General features: G+C 48.4%; 1 protein-coding gene across 1 annotated transcript; it reads right to left on the minus strand.

The window, feature by feature from the left end:
* Positions 1 to 2022: 2022 nt before the first annotated feature.
* Positions 2023 to 3912, minus strand: LOC120318537 (cystatin-like). The gene is made up of 3 exons (XM_039366262.1): positions 3698 to 3912; positions 3045 to 3170; positions 2023 to 2556 (listed from the first exon to the last, which is right to left on the minus strand). The coding sequence occupies exons 1-3, from the start codon at positions 3902 to 3904 to the stop codon at positions 2464 to 2466; spliced, it is 426 nt and encodes a 141-aa protein (XP_039222196.1). The 5' UTR covers positions 3905 to 3912; the 3' UTR covers positions 2023 to 2463.
* Between the last annotated feature and the right edge of the window lie 12332 nt (positions 3913 to 16244).

The raw sequence follows: 16244 nt of genomic DNA on the forward strand, positions 1-16244 counted from the left end.
AGTATATTGTTGAATTGCTTGGCAATGAGTGGGTGTATAACAGTTAGATGTTTCAACCAAAACCCATGCAGTTGTGGTGCTGGTGCTGACCAATTTTTGATTTTCTTTGCTCTTTTTTCTACCATTTTCGTTGTTATTACTAGTTCTTTCATTTCAACTTCTGTTTTATTTGCATCCATCTCTTTTAACCAAGCTGCATCCTTGTTGTATTTCTTTGGGTTATCCCATATCTGCTTCCAGAACTGCACTGTTTCTTCCTTGTCAGGTACTGACTGATTCTTTGCAGTTTCTCCATTGATGGATTGGTAGAAACGGTTCTGATTGGATTGAAATTGGAGGTTCTGCCTATAGTTTGCAATTCGAGCTTCATATCTACTGATTTTTCCTGGCTATAGCTGTTATTTGTTGCTTTATTATTTCCAGTGGTTCCTTGATCTTCCTTGTTTCTAAGTGGTATTTCTTGATTAGGTATTCTTTGGTCTTCTTGTTCTTCAGCTTCTTTTCTTTCATCTGTTCTAGCTTGCTTGCATGTGATCTTAACTTGCTGATCTTATTTCTAGTCTAACCTTCCATTTTTGTGGTGCACTGTTTGTTTGTTTTTCTTCTTTGTTGATTTTGCATCCCAGGTATTCAGTTATAACTGCAGCTGTGCTGTACATTAGTTGGTTTGTTTCTTGCAGTGAATTGGTGCTTATACTTGATATTGCAGTATTTGCTTCTTTTAATGCTTGTGCTAGCTGTTTCTTTGGAACAAGCTTCAATGCAGGTAGCCTTATTCTGTTGTTTTTGTGCTGTTCTAGATGCTCAGTTATTCTTTGTTTCAATTCTTTTATTTCTTTAGTTAGAGGGTTTTGTTCTTCCTGAGGAAGAGGTGCCTGGTTTCCAACTGAGAACAGTTGTATATCTCTGCTGGATTCCTTCACTGCCAACTCCCCCTGGTTTGCCTCTACATTCTGAATTACTTCTGGTAAGGCTTTGCTTTCTTGATTTCTTTGCCCTGGGTAAACCTTTGCAGTTCGTCCAATTCTGTTTCTGTGAATACTTTATTTCGTGTTATAAATCGGCGTTGATCTGCTAGTCTCTGTTCTGTTATTTCTGATTATGGATGTTGTTCTTTCCAGAACTGGTGCATTCGTTTTAGATATCCTCTTCTTGTTGGACTTGATCTGTAGTAACAGATCATTATTTCTTTGTTTTCCATCACTGTGTATCTGCGACTGGTAAACACCTTTTCTTCCAGTAGTTCTGCAGCTGCTGGCGCTGGTTGCTCAGCCAACAGTCCTGAGTCCTGTAACCCATTTTTCACCAGATATCCAGGAACTCCGATATCTAGCGCGGACCTTGTTAACCCGGGCGACGTCCGAGCCGGTATGGCATTCTGAAATTTACGTCTCACCATATTTTTTATGGGAGAGAAACTCTTTGTCTGACTCCTCTGATGAGACCTGTCCAGTATGGTTGAACCTCTGGCATAGCTCTCATCTTCCTCAGAGTACACAAGCCCCACAACCACGTCAAGGTAGTGCCTCACTGGCGGGCTTATTATTATTTATTATTATGATATTATGTATTATATTATTACTAACAATTAAATTATAATTATCTCCAGAATATTATTATTATTACCAGGGACAAAGTGTGGGATATAGCTAGGTGTGTGTTAGTAGATCACTCCTTCCTTCCTTCCTTCCTTCCTTCCTTCCTTGTTCCTTCTTCCTTCCTCCTCCTCCTCCTTCTTCCTCCTTCCTCCCTCCCTCCCTCCCTCCCTCCCCCCTCCATCTTCCCTCCCTCCCTCCCTTCCTTCCTCCCTCCCTCCCTCCCTCCCTCCCTTCCTTCCTCCCTCCCTCCCTCCCTCCCTTCCTTCCTTCCTTCCTTCCTGCCTCCCTCCCCTCCTCCCTCCCTCCCTCTTGTATTCTATACCTTTGAAGTTCTCCTGGTAATTATCACCAATGGGCAAGGCATATTCATTTCCTTCCCTCCGTCCCTCCCTCCCTCCCCATTTCCTTTCGACCTATCCTTTCCTCCCTCCCTCCATCCCTCGTATTCTATGTCCCCAAGGAGCGAGGTATATTCACTGGCATAATATGCCAATTGGAGTAGAGTTTGGGAAAGAAGCAGTATTAATTCTGTTAAAAATCTTAATTGCACTTCTTGAAAACTCTCAAACGGATCAAAGTTTCCAGAAGTTTGGAAAGTACCCCAAATGGCTGGAGGCTTTCTTGAACAAGCCATGGTGTCATTGTGCTGTCGCCGTGAAAACGGAAAGGCTGGATGGGATTTGGACAAGAAAGGAAGACAAGACGGAATGCCATGATGATCGCTTTATTAAGACTAATTGACTGAATGAGCAAAATGTCGATTCTTCTCAAAGATGAAAATTAGAGAAAACAGAAGCGCCAGGAAAGGCCTCCGTGTATGTCAAGGAACAATTTCAGAAACTCAGAAAATGCGAATTTAGAGACTCTATGACCAATTTGAGTGAGACTCATTGCAGATTTGCTCGTCGTAGCTCATAGTATCCCCATGATAGGATGTGATTTTAAAGTAGCAGATTACCTGGAAGGGAATGAAAAGAAAAACAGCATTGGAACGGACTCTAGAGGTCTTCTAGTCCAACCCCCTGCTCAGGCAGGAGACCCTGAGCCATTTTAGACAAACGTTTGACCAATCTCTTAAAAGCCTCCAGCGACGCAGCACCCACAACTTCTAGTTGCAAGCTGTTCCGCTGGTTAATTGTTCTCACTGACAGGAAATGTCTCCTTAATTCCAGGTTGCTTCTCTCCTTGATGAGTTTCCATCCGTTGCTTCTTCTCCTGCCTGCAGGTGCTTTGGAGAATAGGTGACCCCCCCACCCCGTCTTCTTTGGGGCAGCCCCTCATATAGCAAACACGATCATCAGATCACTTCTAGTCTTTTGAATTGAAATCATCCATGAAAATAATTGAAATCTGCTTTACAGAGGGGGCTGCTGAGCTCAGACCAGGCAGGTTTTTTTTATCAATGAAACTGCAAATATATGATCGGAATTTGGCATCTCAACTCACCTGCCGATTGCCTGCAAATTGAGGACATTGCTGGATCTTCCTATATGCCATTGTGGTACCGGGTAACCTTATACATGTAGTTTCCACCAACACGGCAGTAAAAAGGTACACGTTGGGAAAATTCACCTGGATTTTAAAATAAGTAGCATCACCTTTTAATTCATTGGAAAACATGATCAGCCTCGGGGGTTGCAAAGCGGAAAGGGACGTTATGCCTCGAGAGCAGCAAAAACATCAGTTCAAGAGGAAATATTTCTGCATCGGATACCAACGGCAGAAAACCATGTCCTTGGCGTCCAGGATAACAGTCCCACCCATAGAGCACCCCCTCAGCTCCCCCCAGCCCCCGCAAACCCTTCTATTGTTTACAGAGCAATCCCAAGTCCTTTGCCTGCTTCACGGACACAACGAGGCTGCCCCCCCCCAACTCCCCCCCCCCAGACACACTTCTGCAATAACTGTTCAGGTATAAAGAGTCAGGCCCCTCCTGTCTACGATCCACAGTACCTTCCTGGGAAGACTCCCCCCCCCAAACTGCCTCCCCTCCCTCAATTCCCTTCCACTGTACCTTCGAGTAACTCCGAATCGTTTGGCTACTCCAAGGCTGCCCCCCCCATCCCCGGAAAAACTCCCTCCTAGCCCCAGATACACACCGGTGAACCGGCGTACACAACTCGCAGCTTTTTAAAATAGGTGAGAGTGTCTGATCGGCCCTTGTTGTATTGCTCCACGGCAAAGGCCGCAGCCTGCTGCACCTTCACATCTGAGAGGCGCAGGCTGACAAGATCGTTGGGCACCCCCAGAGGCAGCATCAGGAGGGCGCAGAGAAGGGACCGGACTGGCATCTGGGAGTGCATCATGGGGCTGTCGAGAGAGAGAGAGAGAGAGAGAGAGAGAGAGAGAGAGAGAGAGAGAGAGAGAGAGAGAGAGAGAGAGAGAGAGAGAGAGAGAGAGAGAGAGAGAGGGAATCTGGCAGGCACGGATGCAAAGCGAGTAATCCCAACAGTCAGCCTGGACCACAACGCTCTGCTGGAGCCTCAGGTGGCAGGGGATCTTACCTGTGCAGAGGCCACGCCCATTCCCCAGAAGCCCCGCCCCTGTGGCTGGCCTGTCTCCCCTGCCCAGGTTCTCGCCACCTCCCCATCCCCTTGGTCCCCCCTCTCCCCAGCTGAGGTTAGACTGACGTCGTGGGAGGGGGGAATGAGGAGTTACTGCTCAACGAAGAGCAACAAGGGTGATTGGGGGGCTTCTGGAGAATGTGGCATCCAGTTTTGGTCACCACGTTACAAAAAAGTTGTTGAGATTTTGGAAAAAGTGCAGAGAAGAACAACTCAAAGGCCTGCAGACAAAAAACGTGAAGAACGGTTGCACGATATGGGTTTGGCTAGTCTAGAGAAAAGAAGGATTAAGGGGGACATGATGGCTGTATTTCAGTATTTGAGGGGCTGCCACAGAGAAGAGGGTCTCGACCTGTTCTCCAAAGGGTCAGAGGGCGGGACAAGAAGGAGTGAATGGAAAAGAATCCAGGAAAAAAGCAACCTGGAATTAAGGAGAAACTTCCCCACAGTGAGGGGAATGAACCAGCGGGACAGCTTGTCCCCAGAAGTTGTGCGTGCTCCATCACTGGAGGCTTTTAAGAAAAGACTGGACAGCCACCTATCTGAAAGGATCTCCTGCTTGAGCAGGAGGTTGGACTAGAAGACCTCCAAGATCCCTTCCAGCTCTATTCTAATTGACCCCAAAAGGGAATCAGATGGGACCAATGATCGCATCGCCCAGTCAGCGCTTCCCACGCTCCATAAATGACTGAGGAAGCATGGAAAGCATCTTTCCAGAAAGAACAGAGTGGACTGCTGTTCCCTGATGCGATGGAGGAGATCGGGAAACTGCACAAGGCTTGGATGAACGCCCGCTCAGAGGTTTTGACCTGGCATTGGGCGCCCACGGAGACAGGCCCCAAATCCCTGTTAATGCAGCCTCTGGTTAGAAAAACAGGAAAGTCCACCTGTGGGACAATCACGCTCTGGAGGATGGAGAATCGCCCTAGACACGCAGCCTCGGATTGCCTTGGCTTTTTTGGCAGCTGCAGCACCCTGCTGGCTCATATTCCAGTGATATGAGGGCTTGAGGGATCTTCGTTTTTCTGATCATTTTTAAAAGGATTTTAAGAAGTGTTTGGACAGCCATTTGTTCAGAATGGAATAAGGTCTCCGGCTTGAATAGTGGGTTGGACTTTTCAACCTTTTCACCCATTGTACCACTTTTAGGGTATGGCAACATCTGAGTAGCACTAGTCACCTAGCAAGGTGTCAAAAACTTGATGACCAAGAAAAAGAAAAAGAAAAAAGTGATAAAGTACAAGTAGTCCTCGACTTACAACAATGCGCTTAGTGACTGTTTGAAGTTAAAATGGCACTGAAAAAAGTGCCCCCCAAGCCACAGCCGAACAAGACACCTCCCTGCCCGCCCAGCGGTGCTCTTCCTCCTGTCCGAGGTTTTCATGGTTGTGAGCATTTCTGTTGAGGATTGGCAGCAGGGGTGGGGTGGGGGTGCTTGGTTTTTATTCCCCCCGTCTGCTGGGTGGTTGCAGCAGGTTTTGGTCACTTCAACTGACCTTGGGACACTCTGACCGTCATAAATATGAATCAGTTGCCACGCATCTGAATGCAAATCACAAGACCCTGGAGATGCAGCAACATTCCAGCTGATCGGCGCTTCTTCTGGGCTCAGCAGAAGCACCAGGATCAGCGCAGAGCTCCAGCTGGAGCCTGGCGCTGATCCTGGCGCTTCCGCTGAGCCGTGACAGCCCCGAAGAAGCGCCGATCAGCTGGAAAGCAGCACTGATCCTGGGGCTTCCGCTGAGCCCTGACAGCCCTGCAGCTCCAGCCGTCTCTCGCTCAGGCTTGTGCGGTGCTGCCACCGGTTCAGCTCATTCCCCTCCCCTGCTACCACTTTTCTAGGATGGTCGCGTACCACCTGCCAGGTGCCAACATACCCCAGGTGGTACCTATACCACTGGTTGGCAAGCCCTGGACTAGATGACCTCCAAGTTCCCTTCCAATTCTGTTATTCTGTTCTTGAAATGCATTAATGGCGTGATAGAATCAAGGACACGTGAAGTGTTAATACCGCTTTATAATGCCTTGGTAAGTCCACACAAATAGTGCTCCACGTACGACCACAATTGAGCCCAAAATATATGTTGTTAAGTGAGTCATCTGTTAAGTGAGTTTTGCCTCATTTTACAACCTGTCTTACCACAGTTATTAAGCGAATCACTGCAGTTGTTGAGTAACCTGGTTGTTAAGTGAATCTGGCTTCCCCCATTGACTTGGCATGTCAGAAGGTCACAAAATGGATCACATGATCCCAGGACTCTGCAACCGTCATAGGTACGAGTCATCACGTGAGCATGGGGATGCTGCAACAGCCATAAGGGTGAAGAATGGTCATAAGGATTAAAATATGTACAAATTATACAGATCTTGCCCAGAACATTAATTGTGTCCTGCACTGAGGCCCTCAAGTCTACGCTGAAAAATGTGGAGTAGACAGCATTTACAACCCAAATGTTGGAGATCTGGCAATATGGATGCGACATATTTTCATGTTTGGTGGAATTGTAAAAAGGTAAAGGCTTTTTGGATTATGATTTGGTGGAACATTCAAAAGATTTTTAAAAGGAAGATAAAGTTCACCCCTCAATTATTCCTATTGGGTATCTCTGTGGATTTAAATGACAAAGAAACTACTTTAATGTTGAATTTATTAACTGCAGCAAGGTTATTAGCAGGCTCGTATTGGAAGAAGGACTCGTTGCCTACTTTAGAAGAATGGATATTTAAAGTTTCTAACTTTGCAGAAATGGCAAAAACTTCTGCTTATTTGAAGGATCATACACAAGAAAGATATATTATTGTATGGAGAAGATGGATAGATTATATTCAGAAAATATATGGGACTATAAAGTTTCATTTATTTTATGAGTAAATTTTTTAGTAACCGTTGTAGAGATTTGTTTATATGACTTAATTTAAGGGGAGTTAAAGGTTAAGTATGATGGTTTTTTTCCCCCTTTTTTTCTTTTTTCTTTCTTTTTTTTCTTTTTTTAATTATTGTTAACTTTCTTATTAATAACCCTGTACTCTGCTCTGGGAAGCGAGGGGGGGAGGGTTGAGGGTGGGTGGGTGAGTGAGTGGGTGGGTAATATAGTCATAGTAAATGCTTGGGCATTTCCCCTATGCTGGGTTCATGTGTGTGAGAGGGATGAGAGGGGAGGAAGGAGTAGGGAGGAAGTAGGATGGTTAGAGGAGAAGGGGAGGGGAAAAGAGTAGGAGGGGAGGACAGAAAGAGGAGGGAAGTAGGGAAGGTTTAGAGAGGGTGGACGCAGCCTGGGGGGGAATGGGCAGGTGGTACCAATGGTTAGGAATTTATTTTAATTGAATTGTATTTTGTATGAATAAATGGAAAATAAAAACTTCTTAATAAAAAAAAAGATACTGGAGGATCTGGACAGACGTGAACACTGGGCGCTATCTAACAAAATGAAATTCAATGGTGAAAAAAGTAAGGTTCTACATTTAGGCAAGATAAACCAAATGCACAGGTATAGTCTAGGAGGTACCTTGCTCAATAGTAGTAACTGTGAGAGGGACCTCAGAGTCCTAGTGGACAATCACCTAAATATGAGCCAGCCATGTGCTGCAGCTGCCAAAAAAGCCAACACAGTGCTAGGCTGTATTAACAGAGGACTAGAATCAAGATCATGTGAAGTGTTAATACCACTCTTCAATGCCTTGGTAAGGCCACCCTTGGAATACTGCATCCAGTTTTGGTCACCGCAATGTAAAACAGATGTTGAGACTCTAGAAAGAGTGCAGAGAAGAGCAACAGAGATGATTAGGGGACTGGAGGCTAAAGCATATAAGGAACGGCTGCTGGAATTGGGTATGTCTAGTTCAGTGATGGCGAACCTTTTAGAGACCGAGTGCCCAAACTGCAACCCAAAACCCACTTATGCATCATCGGGTGCCGGGTGGGTGTGGCCCATTGGGTGGGCGTGGCTGCGGTGGTAACGGCAGACTGGGTGGGATTAAAAAGATCAATCAATCAATTCCAACTTTGCAAAATCTTTTTTTTTCTCCGCGAGAAGTTGAAATTGACTGACTGATTGAACCTTTTATTTTTTGCACGTGGCGGTGGAGGCCTAAAGCGAAAAGCTTTTATAAAACCCAGCTGAAGGGCTAGGACTGGGGCGACAGCACGTGTGCCCACAAAGAGGGCTCTGGCACCCGTGCCATAGGTTCGCCACCACTGGTATAGTTTAATGAAGAGAACGACGAGGGGGGGGGGGGACATGATAGCAGTGTCCCAATCTCTCAGGGGCTGCAACAAAGAAGAGGGAGTCAAGCTATTCTCCAAGGCGCCTGAAGGCAGGACAAGAAGCAACGGATGGAAACTAAGCAAGGAGAGAAGCAACCTGGAACTAAGGAGAAACTTCCTGACAGTGAGAACAATTAACCAGTGGAACCACCTGCCTCCAGAAGCGGTGAATGCTCCAACGCTGGATGTTTTTAAGAAGAGACTGGACAGCCATTTGTCCGAAATGGTATAGGGTTTCCTGCCTGAGCAGGGGGTTGGACTAGATGACCTCCAAGGTCCCTTCCAACTTTATTATTATTATTATTATTATTATTATTATTATTATTATTACTAACAATTACAATTATAATTATCTCCCAGAATTATTATTATTATTACCAGGGCACAAAGTGTGGATATAGCTATGTGTTGTTGTTAGTATATCACCTCCTTCCTTCCTTCCTTCCTTCCTTCCTTCCTTCCTTCCTTCCTTCCTTCCTTCCTTCCTTCCTTCCTTCCTCCCTCCCTCCCTCCCTCCCTCCCTCCCTCCCTTCCTGCCTCCCTCCCCTCCTCCCTCCCTCCCTCTTGTATTCTATACCTCTGAAGGTCTTCTGGTAATTATCACCAATGGGCAAGGCATATTCATTTCCTTCCCTCCGTCCCTCCCTCCCTCCCTATTTCCTTTCGACCTATCCTTTCCTCCCTCCCTCCATCCCTCGTATTCTATGTCCCCAAGGAGCGAGGTATATTCACTGGCATAATATGCCAATTGGAGTAGAGTTTGGGAAAGAAGCAGTATTAATTCTGTTAAAAATCTTAATTGCACTTCTTGAAAACTCAAACGGATCAAAGTTTCCAGAAGTTTGGAAAGTACCCCAAATGGCTGGAGGCTTTCTTGAACAAGCCATGGTGTCATTGTGCTGTCACCGTGAAAACGGAAAGGCTGGATGGGATTTGGACAAGAAAGGAAGACAAGACGGAACGCCATGATGATCGCTTTATTAAGACTAATCGACTGAATGAGCAAAATGTCGATTCTTCTCAAAGATGAAAATTAGAGAAAACAGAAGCGCCAGGAAAGGCCTCCGTGTATGTCAAGGAACAATTTCAGAAACTCAGAAAATGCGAATTTAGAGACTCTATGACCGATTTGAGTGAGACTCATTGCAGATTTGCTCGTCGAAGCTCATAGTATCCCCATGATAGGATGTGATTTTAAAGTAGCAGATTACCTGGAAGGGAATGAAAAGAAAACAGCATTGGAACGGACTCTAGAGGTCTTCTAGTCCAACCCCCTGCTCAGGCAGGAGACCCTGAGCCATTTTAGACAAACGTTTGACCAATCTCTTAAAAGCCTCCAGTGACGGAGCACCCACAACTTCTAGTTGCAAGCTGTTCCGCTGGTTAATTGTTCTCACTGACAGGAAATGTCTCCTTAATTCCAGGTTGCTTCTCTCCTTGATGAGTTTCCATCCGTTGCTTCTTCTCCTGCCTGCAGGTGCTTTGGAGAATAGGTGACCCCCCCACCCCGTCTTCTTTGGGGCAGCCCCTCATATAGCAAACTCTATCATCAGATCACTTCTAGTCTTTTGAATTGAAATCGCCCATGAAAATAATTGAAATCAGCTTTACAGAGGGGGCTGCTGAGCTCAGACCAGGCAGGTGTTTTTTTATCAATGAAACTGCAAATATATGATCGGAATTTGGCATCTCAACTCACCTGCCGATTGCCTGCAAATTGAGGACATTGCTGGATATTCCTATATGCCATTGTGGTACCGGGCCTCCTTATACATGCAGTTTCCACCAACACGACAGTAAAAAGGTACACGTTGGGAAAATTCACCTGGATTTTAAAATAAGTAGCATCACCTTTTAATTCATTGGAAAACATGATCAGCCTCGTGGGTTGCAAAGCGGAAAGGGACGTTATGCCTCGAGAGCAGCAAAAACATCAGTTCAAGAGGAAATATTTCTGCATCGGATACCAACGGCAGAAAACCATGTCCTTGGCGTCCAGGATAACAGTCCCACCCGTAGAGCCCCCCCCCCCAGCTCCCCCCAGCCCCCGCAAACCCTTCTATTGTTTACAGAGCAATCCCAAGTCCTTTGGTTGCTTCACGGACACAACGAGGCTGCCCCCCCACAACTCCCCCCCCCAGACACACTTCTGCAATAACTGTTCAGGTATAAAGAGTCAGGCCCCTCCTGTCCACGATCCACAGTACCTTCCTGGGAAGACTCCCCCCCCCAACTGCCTCCCCTCCCTCAATTCCCTTCCACTGTACCTTCGAGTAACTCCGAATCGTTTGGCTACTCCAAGGCTGCCCCCCCATCCCCGCAAAAACTCTCTCCTAGCCCCAGACACACACCGGTGAACCGGCGTACACAACTCGCAGCTTTTTAAAATAGGTGAGAGTGGCTTGTCGGTGGTTGTTGTATTTCTGCACGGCAAAAGCCGCAGCCTGCTGCACCTTCGCATCTGAGGGGCGCAATTCGACAAGATCCTGGGGCACCCCCAGAGGCAGCATCAGGAGGGCGCAGAGAAGGGAGGGGACTGGCATCTGGGAGTGCATCATGGGGCTGTCGAGAGAGAGAGATAGAAGGAATCTGGCAGGCACGGACCCAAAGCGAGTAATCCCAACAGTCAGCCTGGAGCACAACGCTCTGCCGGAGCCTCAGGTGGCAGGGGATCTTACCTGTGTAGAGGCCACGCCCATTCTCCAGATGTCCCGCCCCTGTGGCTGGCCCGTCTCCCCTGCCCAGGTTCTCGCCACCTCCCCATCCCCTGGGTCCCCCCTCTCCCCTGCGGAGGTTAGACTGACATCGTGGGGGGGGGGGAATGAGGAGTTACTGCTGAAACGAAGAGCAACAAGGGTGATTGGGGGGCTTCTGGAGAATGTGGCATCCAGTTTTGGTCACCACGTTACAAAAAAGTTGTTGAGATTTTGAGAAAAGTGCAGAGAAGAGCAACTCAAAGGCCTGCAGACAAAAAACGTGAAGAACGGTTGCAGGATATGAGTTTGGCCAGTCTAGAGAAAAGAATGGGAAAAGGGGGGACATAATGGCTGTATTTCAATATTTGAGGGGCTGCCACAGAGAAGAAGGGCTCGACCTGTTCTCCAAAGGTCAGAGGGCAGGACAAGAAGGAGTGAATGGAAGCTAATCCAGGAGTGAAGCAACCTGGAATTAAAGAGAAACTTCCCCACAGTGAGGACAATTAACCAGCGGAACAGCTTGTCACCAGAAGGTGTGGGTGCTCCATCATTGGAGGCTTTTAAGAAAAGACTGGACAGCCACCTATCTGAAAGGGTACAGGATCTCCTGCTTGAGCAGGAGGTTGGACTAGAAGACCTCCAAGGTCCCTTCCGGCTCTATTCTAATTGACCCCCAAAGGGAATCAGATTGGACCATTGATCACATCGCCCAGTCAGTGCTTCCCACGCCCCATAAATGACTTAGGAAGCATGGAAAGCATCTTTCCAGAAAGAACAGAGTGGACTGCTGTTCCCTGATGCGATGGAGGAGATCGGGAAACTGCAGCAGGCTTGGATGAACACCTGCTCAGAGGTTTTGACCTGGCATTGGGCGCCCACGGAGACAGGCCCCAAATCCCTGTTAATGCAGCCTCTAGCTAGAAAAACAGGAAAGTCCACCTGTGGGACAATCACTCTCTGGAGGACGGAGAATCGCCCTAGACACGCAGCCTCGGATTGCCTTGGCTTTTTTGGCAGCTGATCACGCCCCATAAATGACTTAGGAAGCATGGAAAGCATCTTTCCAGAAAGAACAGAGTGGACTGCTGTTCCCTGATGCGATGGAGGAGATCGGGAAACTGCAGAAGGCTTGGATGAACGCCCGCTCAGAGGTTTTGATTGTTCCCCCCCCCCCAGCATTGAGCAGCCACTGAGACAGCCCCACAAATCCCTGTTAATGCAGCCTCTGGTTACAAAAACAGGAAAGTCCACCTGTGGGACAACCACCCTCTGGAGGATGGAGAATCGCCCTAGACACGCAGCCTCGGATTGCCTTGGCTTTTTTGGCAGCTGCAGCACCCTGCTGGCTCATATTCCAGTGATATGAGGGCTTGAGTGATCTTCGTGTTTCTGATTATTTTTAAAAGGATTTTAAGAAGTGTTTGGACAGCCATTTGTTCAGAATGGAATAAGGTCTCTGGCTTGAATAGTGGGTTGGACTTTTCAACCTTTTCACCCATTGTACCACTTTTAGGGTATGGCAACATCCGAGTAGCACCAGTCGCAAGGTGTCAAAAACTTGATGACCAAAAAAAATAAGAAAGAAAGAAAAAAGAAAAAGTGATAAAGTACAAGTAGTCCTCGACTTACAACAATGCGCTTAGTGACTGTTCGAAGTTACAATGGCACTGAAAAAAGTGCCTCCCAAGCCACAGCCGAGCAAGACGCCTGCCCGCCCAGCGGCGCTCTTCCTCATGGTTGTGAGCATTTCTGTTCAGGATTGGCAGCGGGAGTGGGGTGAGGGAGTGTTTGGTTTTTATTCCCCCCCATCTGTTGGGTGGTTGCAGCAGGTATTGGTCACTTGACATGACGCTGGGACACTGTGACCGTCATAAATATGAATCAGTTGCCACGCATCTGAATGTAAATCACAAGACCCTGGTGATGCTGCAACATTCCAGCTGATCGGTGCTTCTTCTGGGCTCAGCAGACGCGCCAGGATCAGCGCCGAGCTCCAACTGGAGCCTGGTGCTAATCCTGGTGCTTCCGCTGAGTCCTGACAGCCCTGAAGAAGGCCGATCAGCTGGAAAGCAGCACTGATCCTCGCGCTTCCGCTGAGCCCCGACAGCCCTGCAGCTCCAGCCGTCTCTCGCTCAGGCTTGTGCGGTGCTGCCACCGGTTCAGCTCATTGCCTTCCCCTGCTACCACTTTTCTTGGATGGTCACGTACCACCTGCCAGGTGCCAATGTACCACAGGTGGTACCCGTACCACTGGTTGGAAAGCCCTGGACTAGATGACCTCCAAGTTCCCTTCCAATTCTGTTATTCTGTTCTTGAAATGCATTAATGGCGGGATAGAATCAAGGACACGTGAAGTGTTAATACCGCTTTATAATGGCTCGGTAAGTGCACACAAATAGTACTCCACCTATGACCACAATTGAGCCCAAAATTTATGTTGTTAAATGAGACATCTATTAAGTGAGTTTTGCCTCATTTTACAACCTGTCTTACCACAGTTGTTAAGCGAATCACTGCAGTTGTTAAGTAACCCTGCAGTTGTTGAGAAACCCGTTGATAAGCGAATCTGGCTTCCCCCGTTGACTTGGCATGTCAGAAGGTCACAAAATGGATCACATGACCCCAGGACTCTGCAACCGTCATAGGTACGAGTCGGTTGTCAAGCATCATGTGAGCATGGGGATGCTGCAACAGTCAGAAGGGTGAAAAATGGTCATAAGGATTAAAACATGTACAAATTATACAGAGCTTGCCCAGAACATTAATTGCGTCCTGCCCTGAGGCCCTCAAGTCTACGCTGAAAAATGTGGAGTAGACAGCATCACCACCAGATGGATCCGTAGCTGGCTGACTGGCCGTACTCAGCGTGTGGTCCTCAATGGAACCGCATCTACATGGAGGGAAGTGTGTAGTGGGGTGCCCCAGGGCTCTGTTCTGGGCCCAGTGCTCTTCAACATCTTCATCAACAATTTGGACGAGGGGATAGATGGGGAACTCATCAAATTTGCGGACGACACCAAGCTGGCAGGAATAGCCAACCCTCCAGAAGACAGGCTTAAGATACAGGAGGATTTGGACAGACTTGAACACTGGGCGCTATCTAACAAAATGAAATTCAGTGGTGAAAAAAGTAAGGTTCTACATTTAGGCAAGAAAAACCAAATGCAGAGGTATAGTCTAGGGCAGGGGTAGGCAACCTTGGCTCTTTTATGACTCGTGGACTTCAACTCCCAGAATTCCTGAGCCAGCATGGCTGGCTCAGGAATTCTGGGAGTTGAAGTCCACGAGTCATAAAAGAGCCAAGGTTGCCTACCCCTGGTCTAGGGGGTACCTTGCTCAATAGTAGTAACTGTGAGAGGGACCTTGGAGTCCTAGTGGACAATCACCTAAATATGAGCCAGCCGTGTGCTGCAGCTGCCAAAAAAGCCAACACAGTGCTAGGCTGCATTAACAGAGGACTAGAATCAAGATCACGTGAAGTATTAATACCATTTTACAATGCCTTGGTAAGGCCACAGTTGGAATACTGCATCCAGTTTTGGTCACCATGATGTAAAACAGATGTTGAGACTCTAGAAAGAGTGCAGAGAAGAGCAACAGAGATGATTAGGGGACTGGAGGCTAAAGCATATAAGGAACGGCTGCTGGAATTGGGTATGTCTAGTTCAGTGATGGCGAACCTTTTAGAGACCGAGTGCCCAAACTGCAACCCAAAACCCACTTATGCATCGTCGGGTGCCGGGTGGGTGTGGCCCATTGGGTGGGTGTGGCCCATTGGGTGGGTGTGGCTGCAGTGGTAACGGCAGACTGGGTGGGACTAAAAAGTCCAATCAATCAATTCTCTGCGAGAAGTTGAAATTGACTGACTGATTGAACCTTTTTTTTTTGCACATGGCAGCGGAAGCCTAAAGCAAAAAGATTTTATAAAACCCAGCTGAAGGCCTAGGACTGGGGCGATGGCGCGCGTGCCCACAGAGAGGGCTCTGAGTGCTGCCTCTGGCACCCGTGCCATAGATTCGCCACCACTGGTCTAGTTTAATGAAGAGAATGAGGGGGGGGGCAGGATAGCAGTGTTCCAATATCTCAGGGGCTGCCAGAAAGAAGAGGGAGGGAGTCAAGATATTCTCCAAGGCGCCGGAAGGCAGGACAAGAACGAACGGATGGAAACTAAGCAAGGAGAGAAGCAACCTGGAACTAAGGAGAAACTTCCTGACAGTGAGGACAATTAGCCAGTGGAACAACCTGCCTCCAGAAGCAATAAATGCTCCAACGCTGGAAGTTTTTAAGAAGAGACTGGACAGCCATTTGTCCGAAATGGTATAGGCCTGAGCAGGGAGTTGGACTAGATCAGCGGTTCTCAACCTATGGGTCGCGACCCCATTTGGGGTCGATCGACCTCTTTTATGGGGTCGCCAAAGGTGGCGATCCGCCATTTTGTCCCCTCCGGGGGCGCGCTGCGCCTCCGGGGGGGCGGTGCCGCGCACGCGCGCTGCGCGTGCCGGCGGCGGCACGCCTCTGGGGGGCGCCGCCGTGCATGCGCGCTGCGTGTGGGGGCGGCGGCGCGCCTCCGGGAACGCCGCCGCACATGTGCGCCACGCGCGGGGGGGGCGCCCCCATGCGCGCCGTGCGCGGGGGCGCCACCGCGCATGCGCGCTGTGCGCGGGGGCCCCCGCCCCCATGCGCGCCGCGCGCGGGGGGTGCCGCCGCGCATGCGCACCGCGCGGGGGGGGGGCGCCCCCATGCGCGCCGCCGCCGCGCATGCGCATAACCTTTGTGTGACGGGGTCGCCGTCACACAAAGGTTAAGAACCGCTGGACTAGATGACCTCTAAGGTCCCTTCCAACTTTATCATCATCATCATCATCATCATCAATAATAACAATTATAATTATCTCCCAGAATTATTATTACCAGGGCACAAAGAGTGGATATAGCTATGTGTTCTTGTTAGTATATCACCTCCTTCCTTCCTTCCTTCCTTCCTTCCTTCCTTCCTTCCTTCCTTCCTTCCTTCCTTCCTTCCTTCCTCCCTCCCTCCCTCCCTCCCTCCCTCCCTCTTGTATTCACTTCCTTCCCTCCTTCCCTCCCTCCCTCCCCATTTCCTTTCAACCTATCCTTTCCT

Source organism: Crotalus tigris, unplaced genomic scaffold (assembly GCF_016545835.1).
Source record: "Crotalus tigris isolate CLP2741 ecotype Arizona unplaced genomic scaffold, ASM1654583v1 scf7180000020245.1906669, whole genome shotgun sequence".
Classification (NCBI taxonomy): domain Eukaryota; kingdom Metazoa; phylum Chordata; class Lepidosauria; order Squamata; family Viperidae; genus Crotalus; species Crotalus tigris.

Excerpts from the sequence above, each read along its gene's own strand:
- LOC120318537 (XM_039366262.1), bottom strand. The coding sequence starts at position 3,904 with ATGATGCACTCCCAGATGCCAGTCCGGTCCCTTCTCTGCGCCCTCCTG. Across the intron at positions 3,171-3,697 it reads TTGTGTACGCCGGTTCACCG|GTGAATTTTCCCAACGTGTA; the intron begins GTGTGTATCTGG and ends TTTAAAATCCAG. Across the intron at positions 2,557-3,044 it reads AATTTGCAGGCAATCGGCAG|GTAATCTGCTACTTTAAAAT; the intron begins GTGAGTTGAGAT and ends ATTCCCTTCCAG.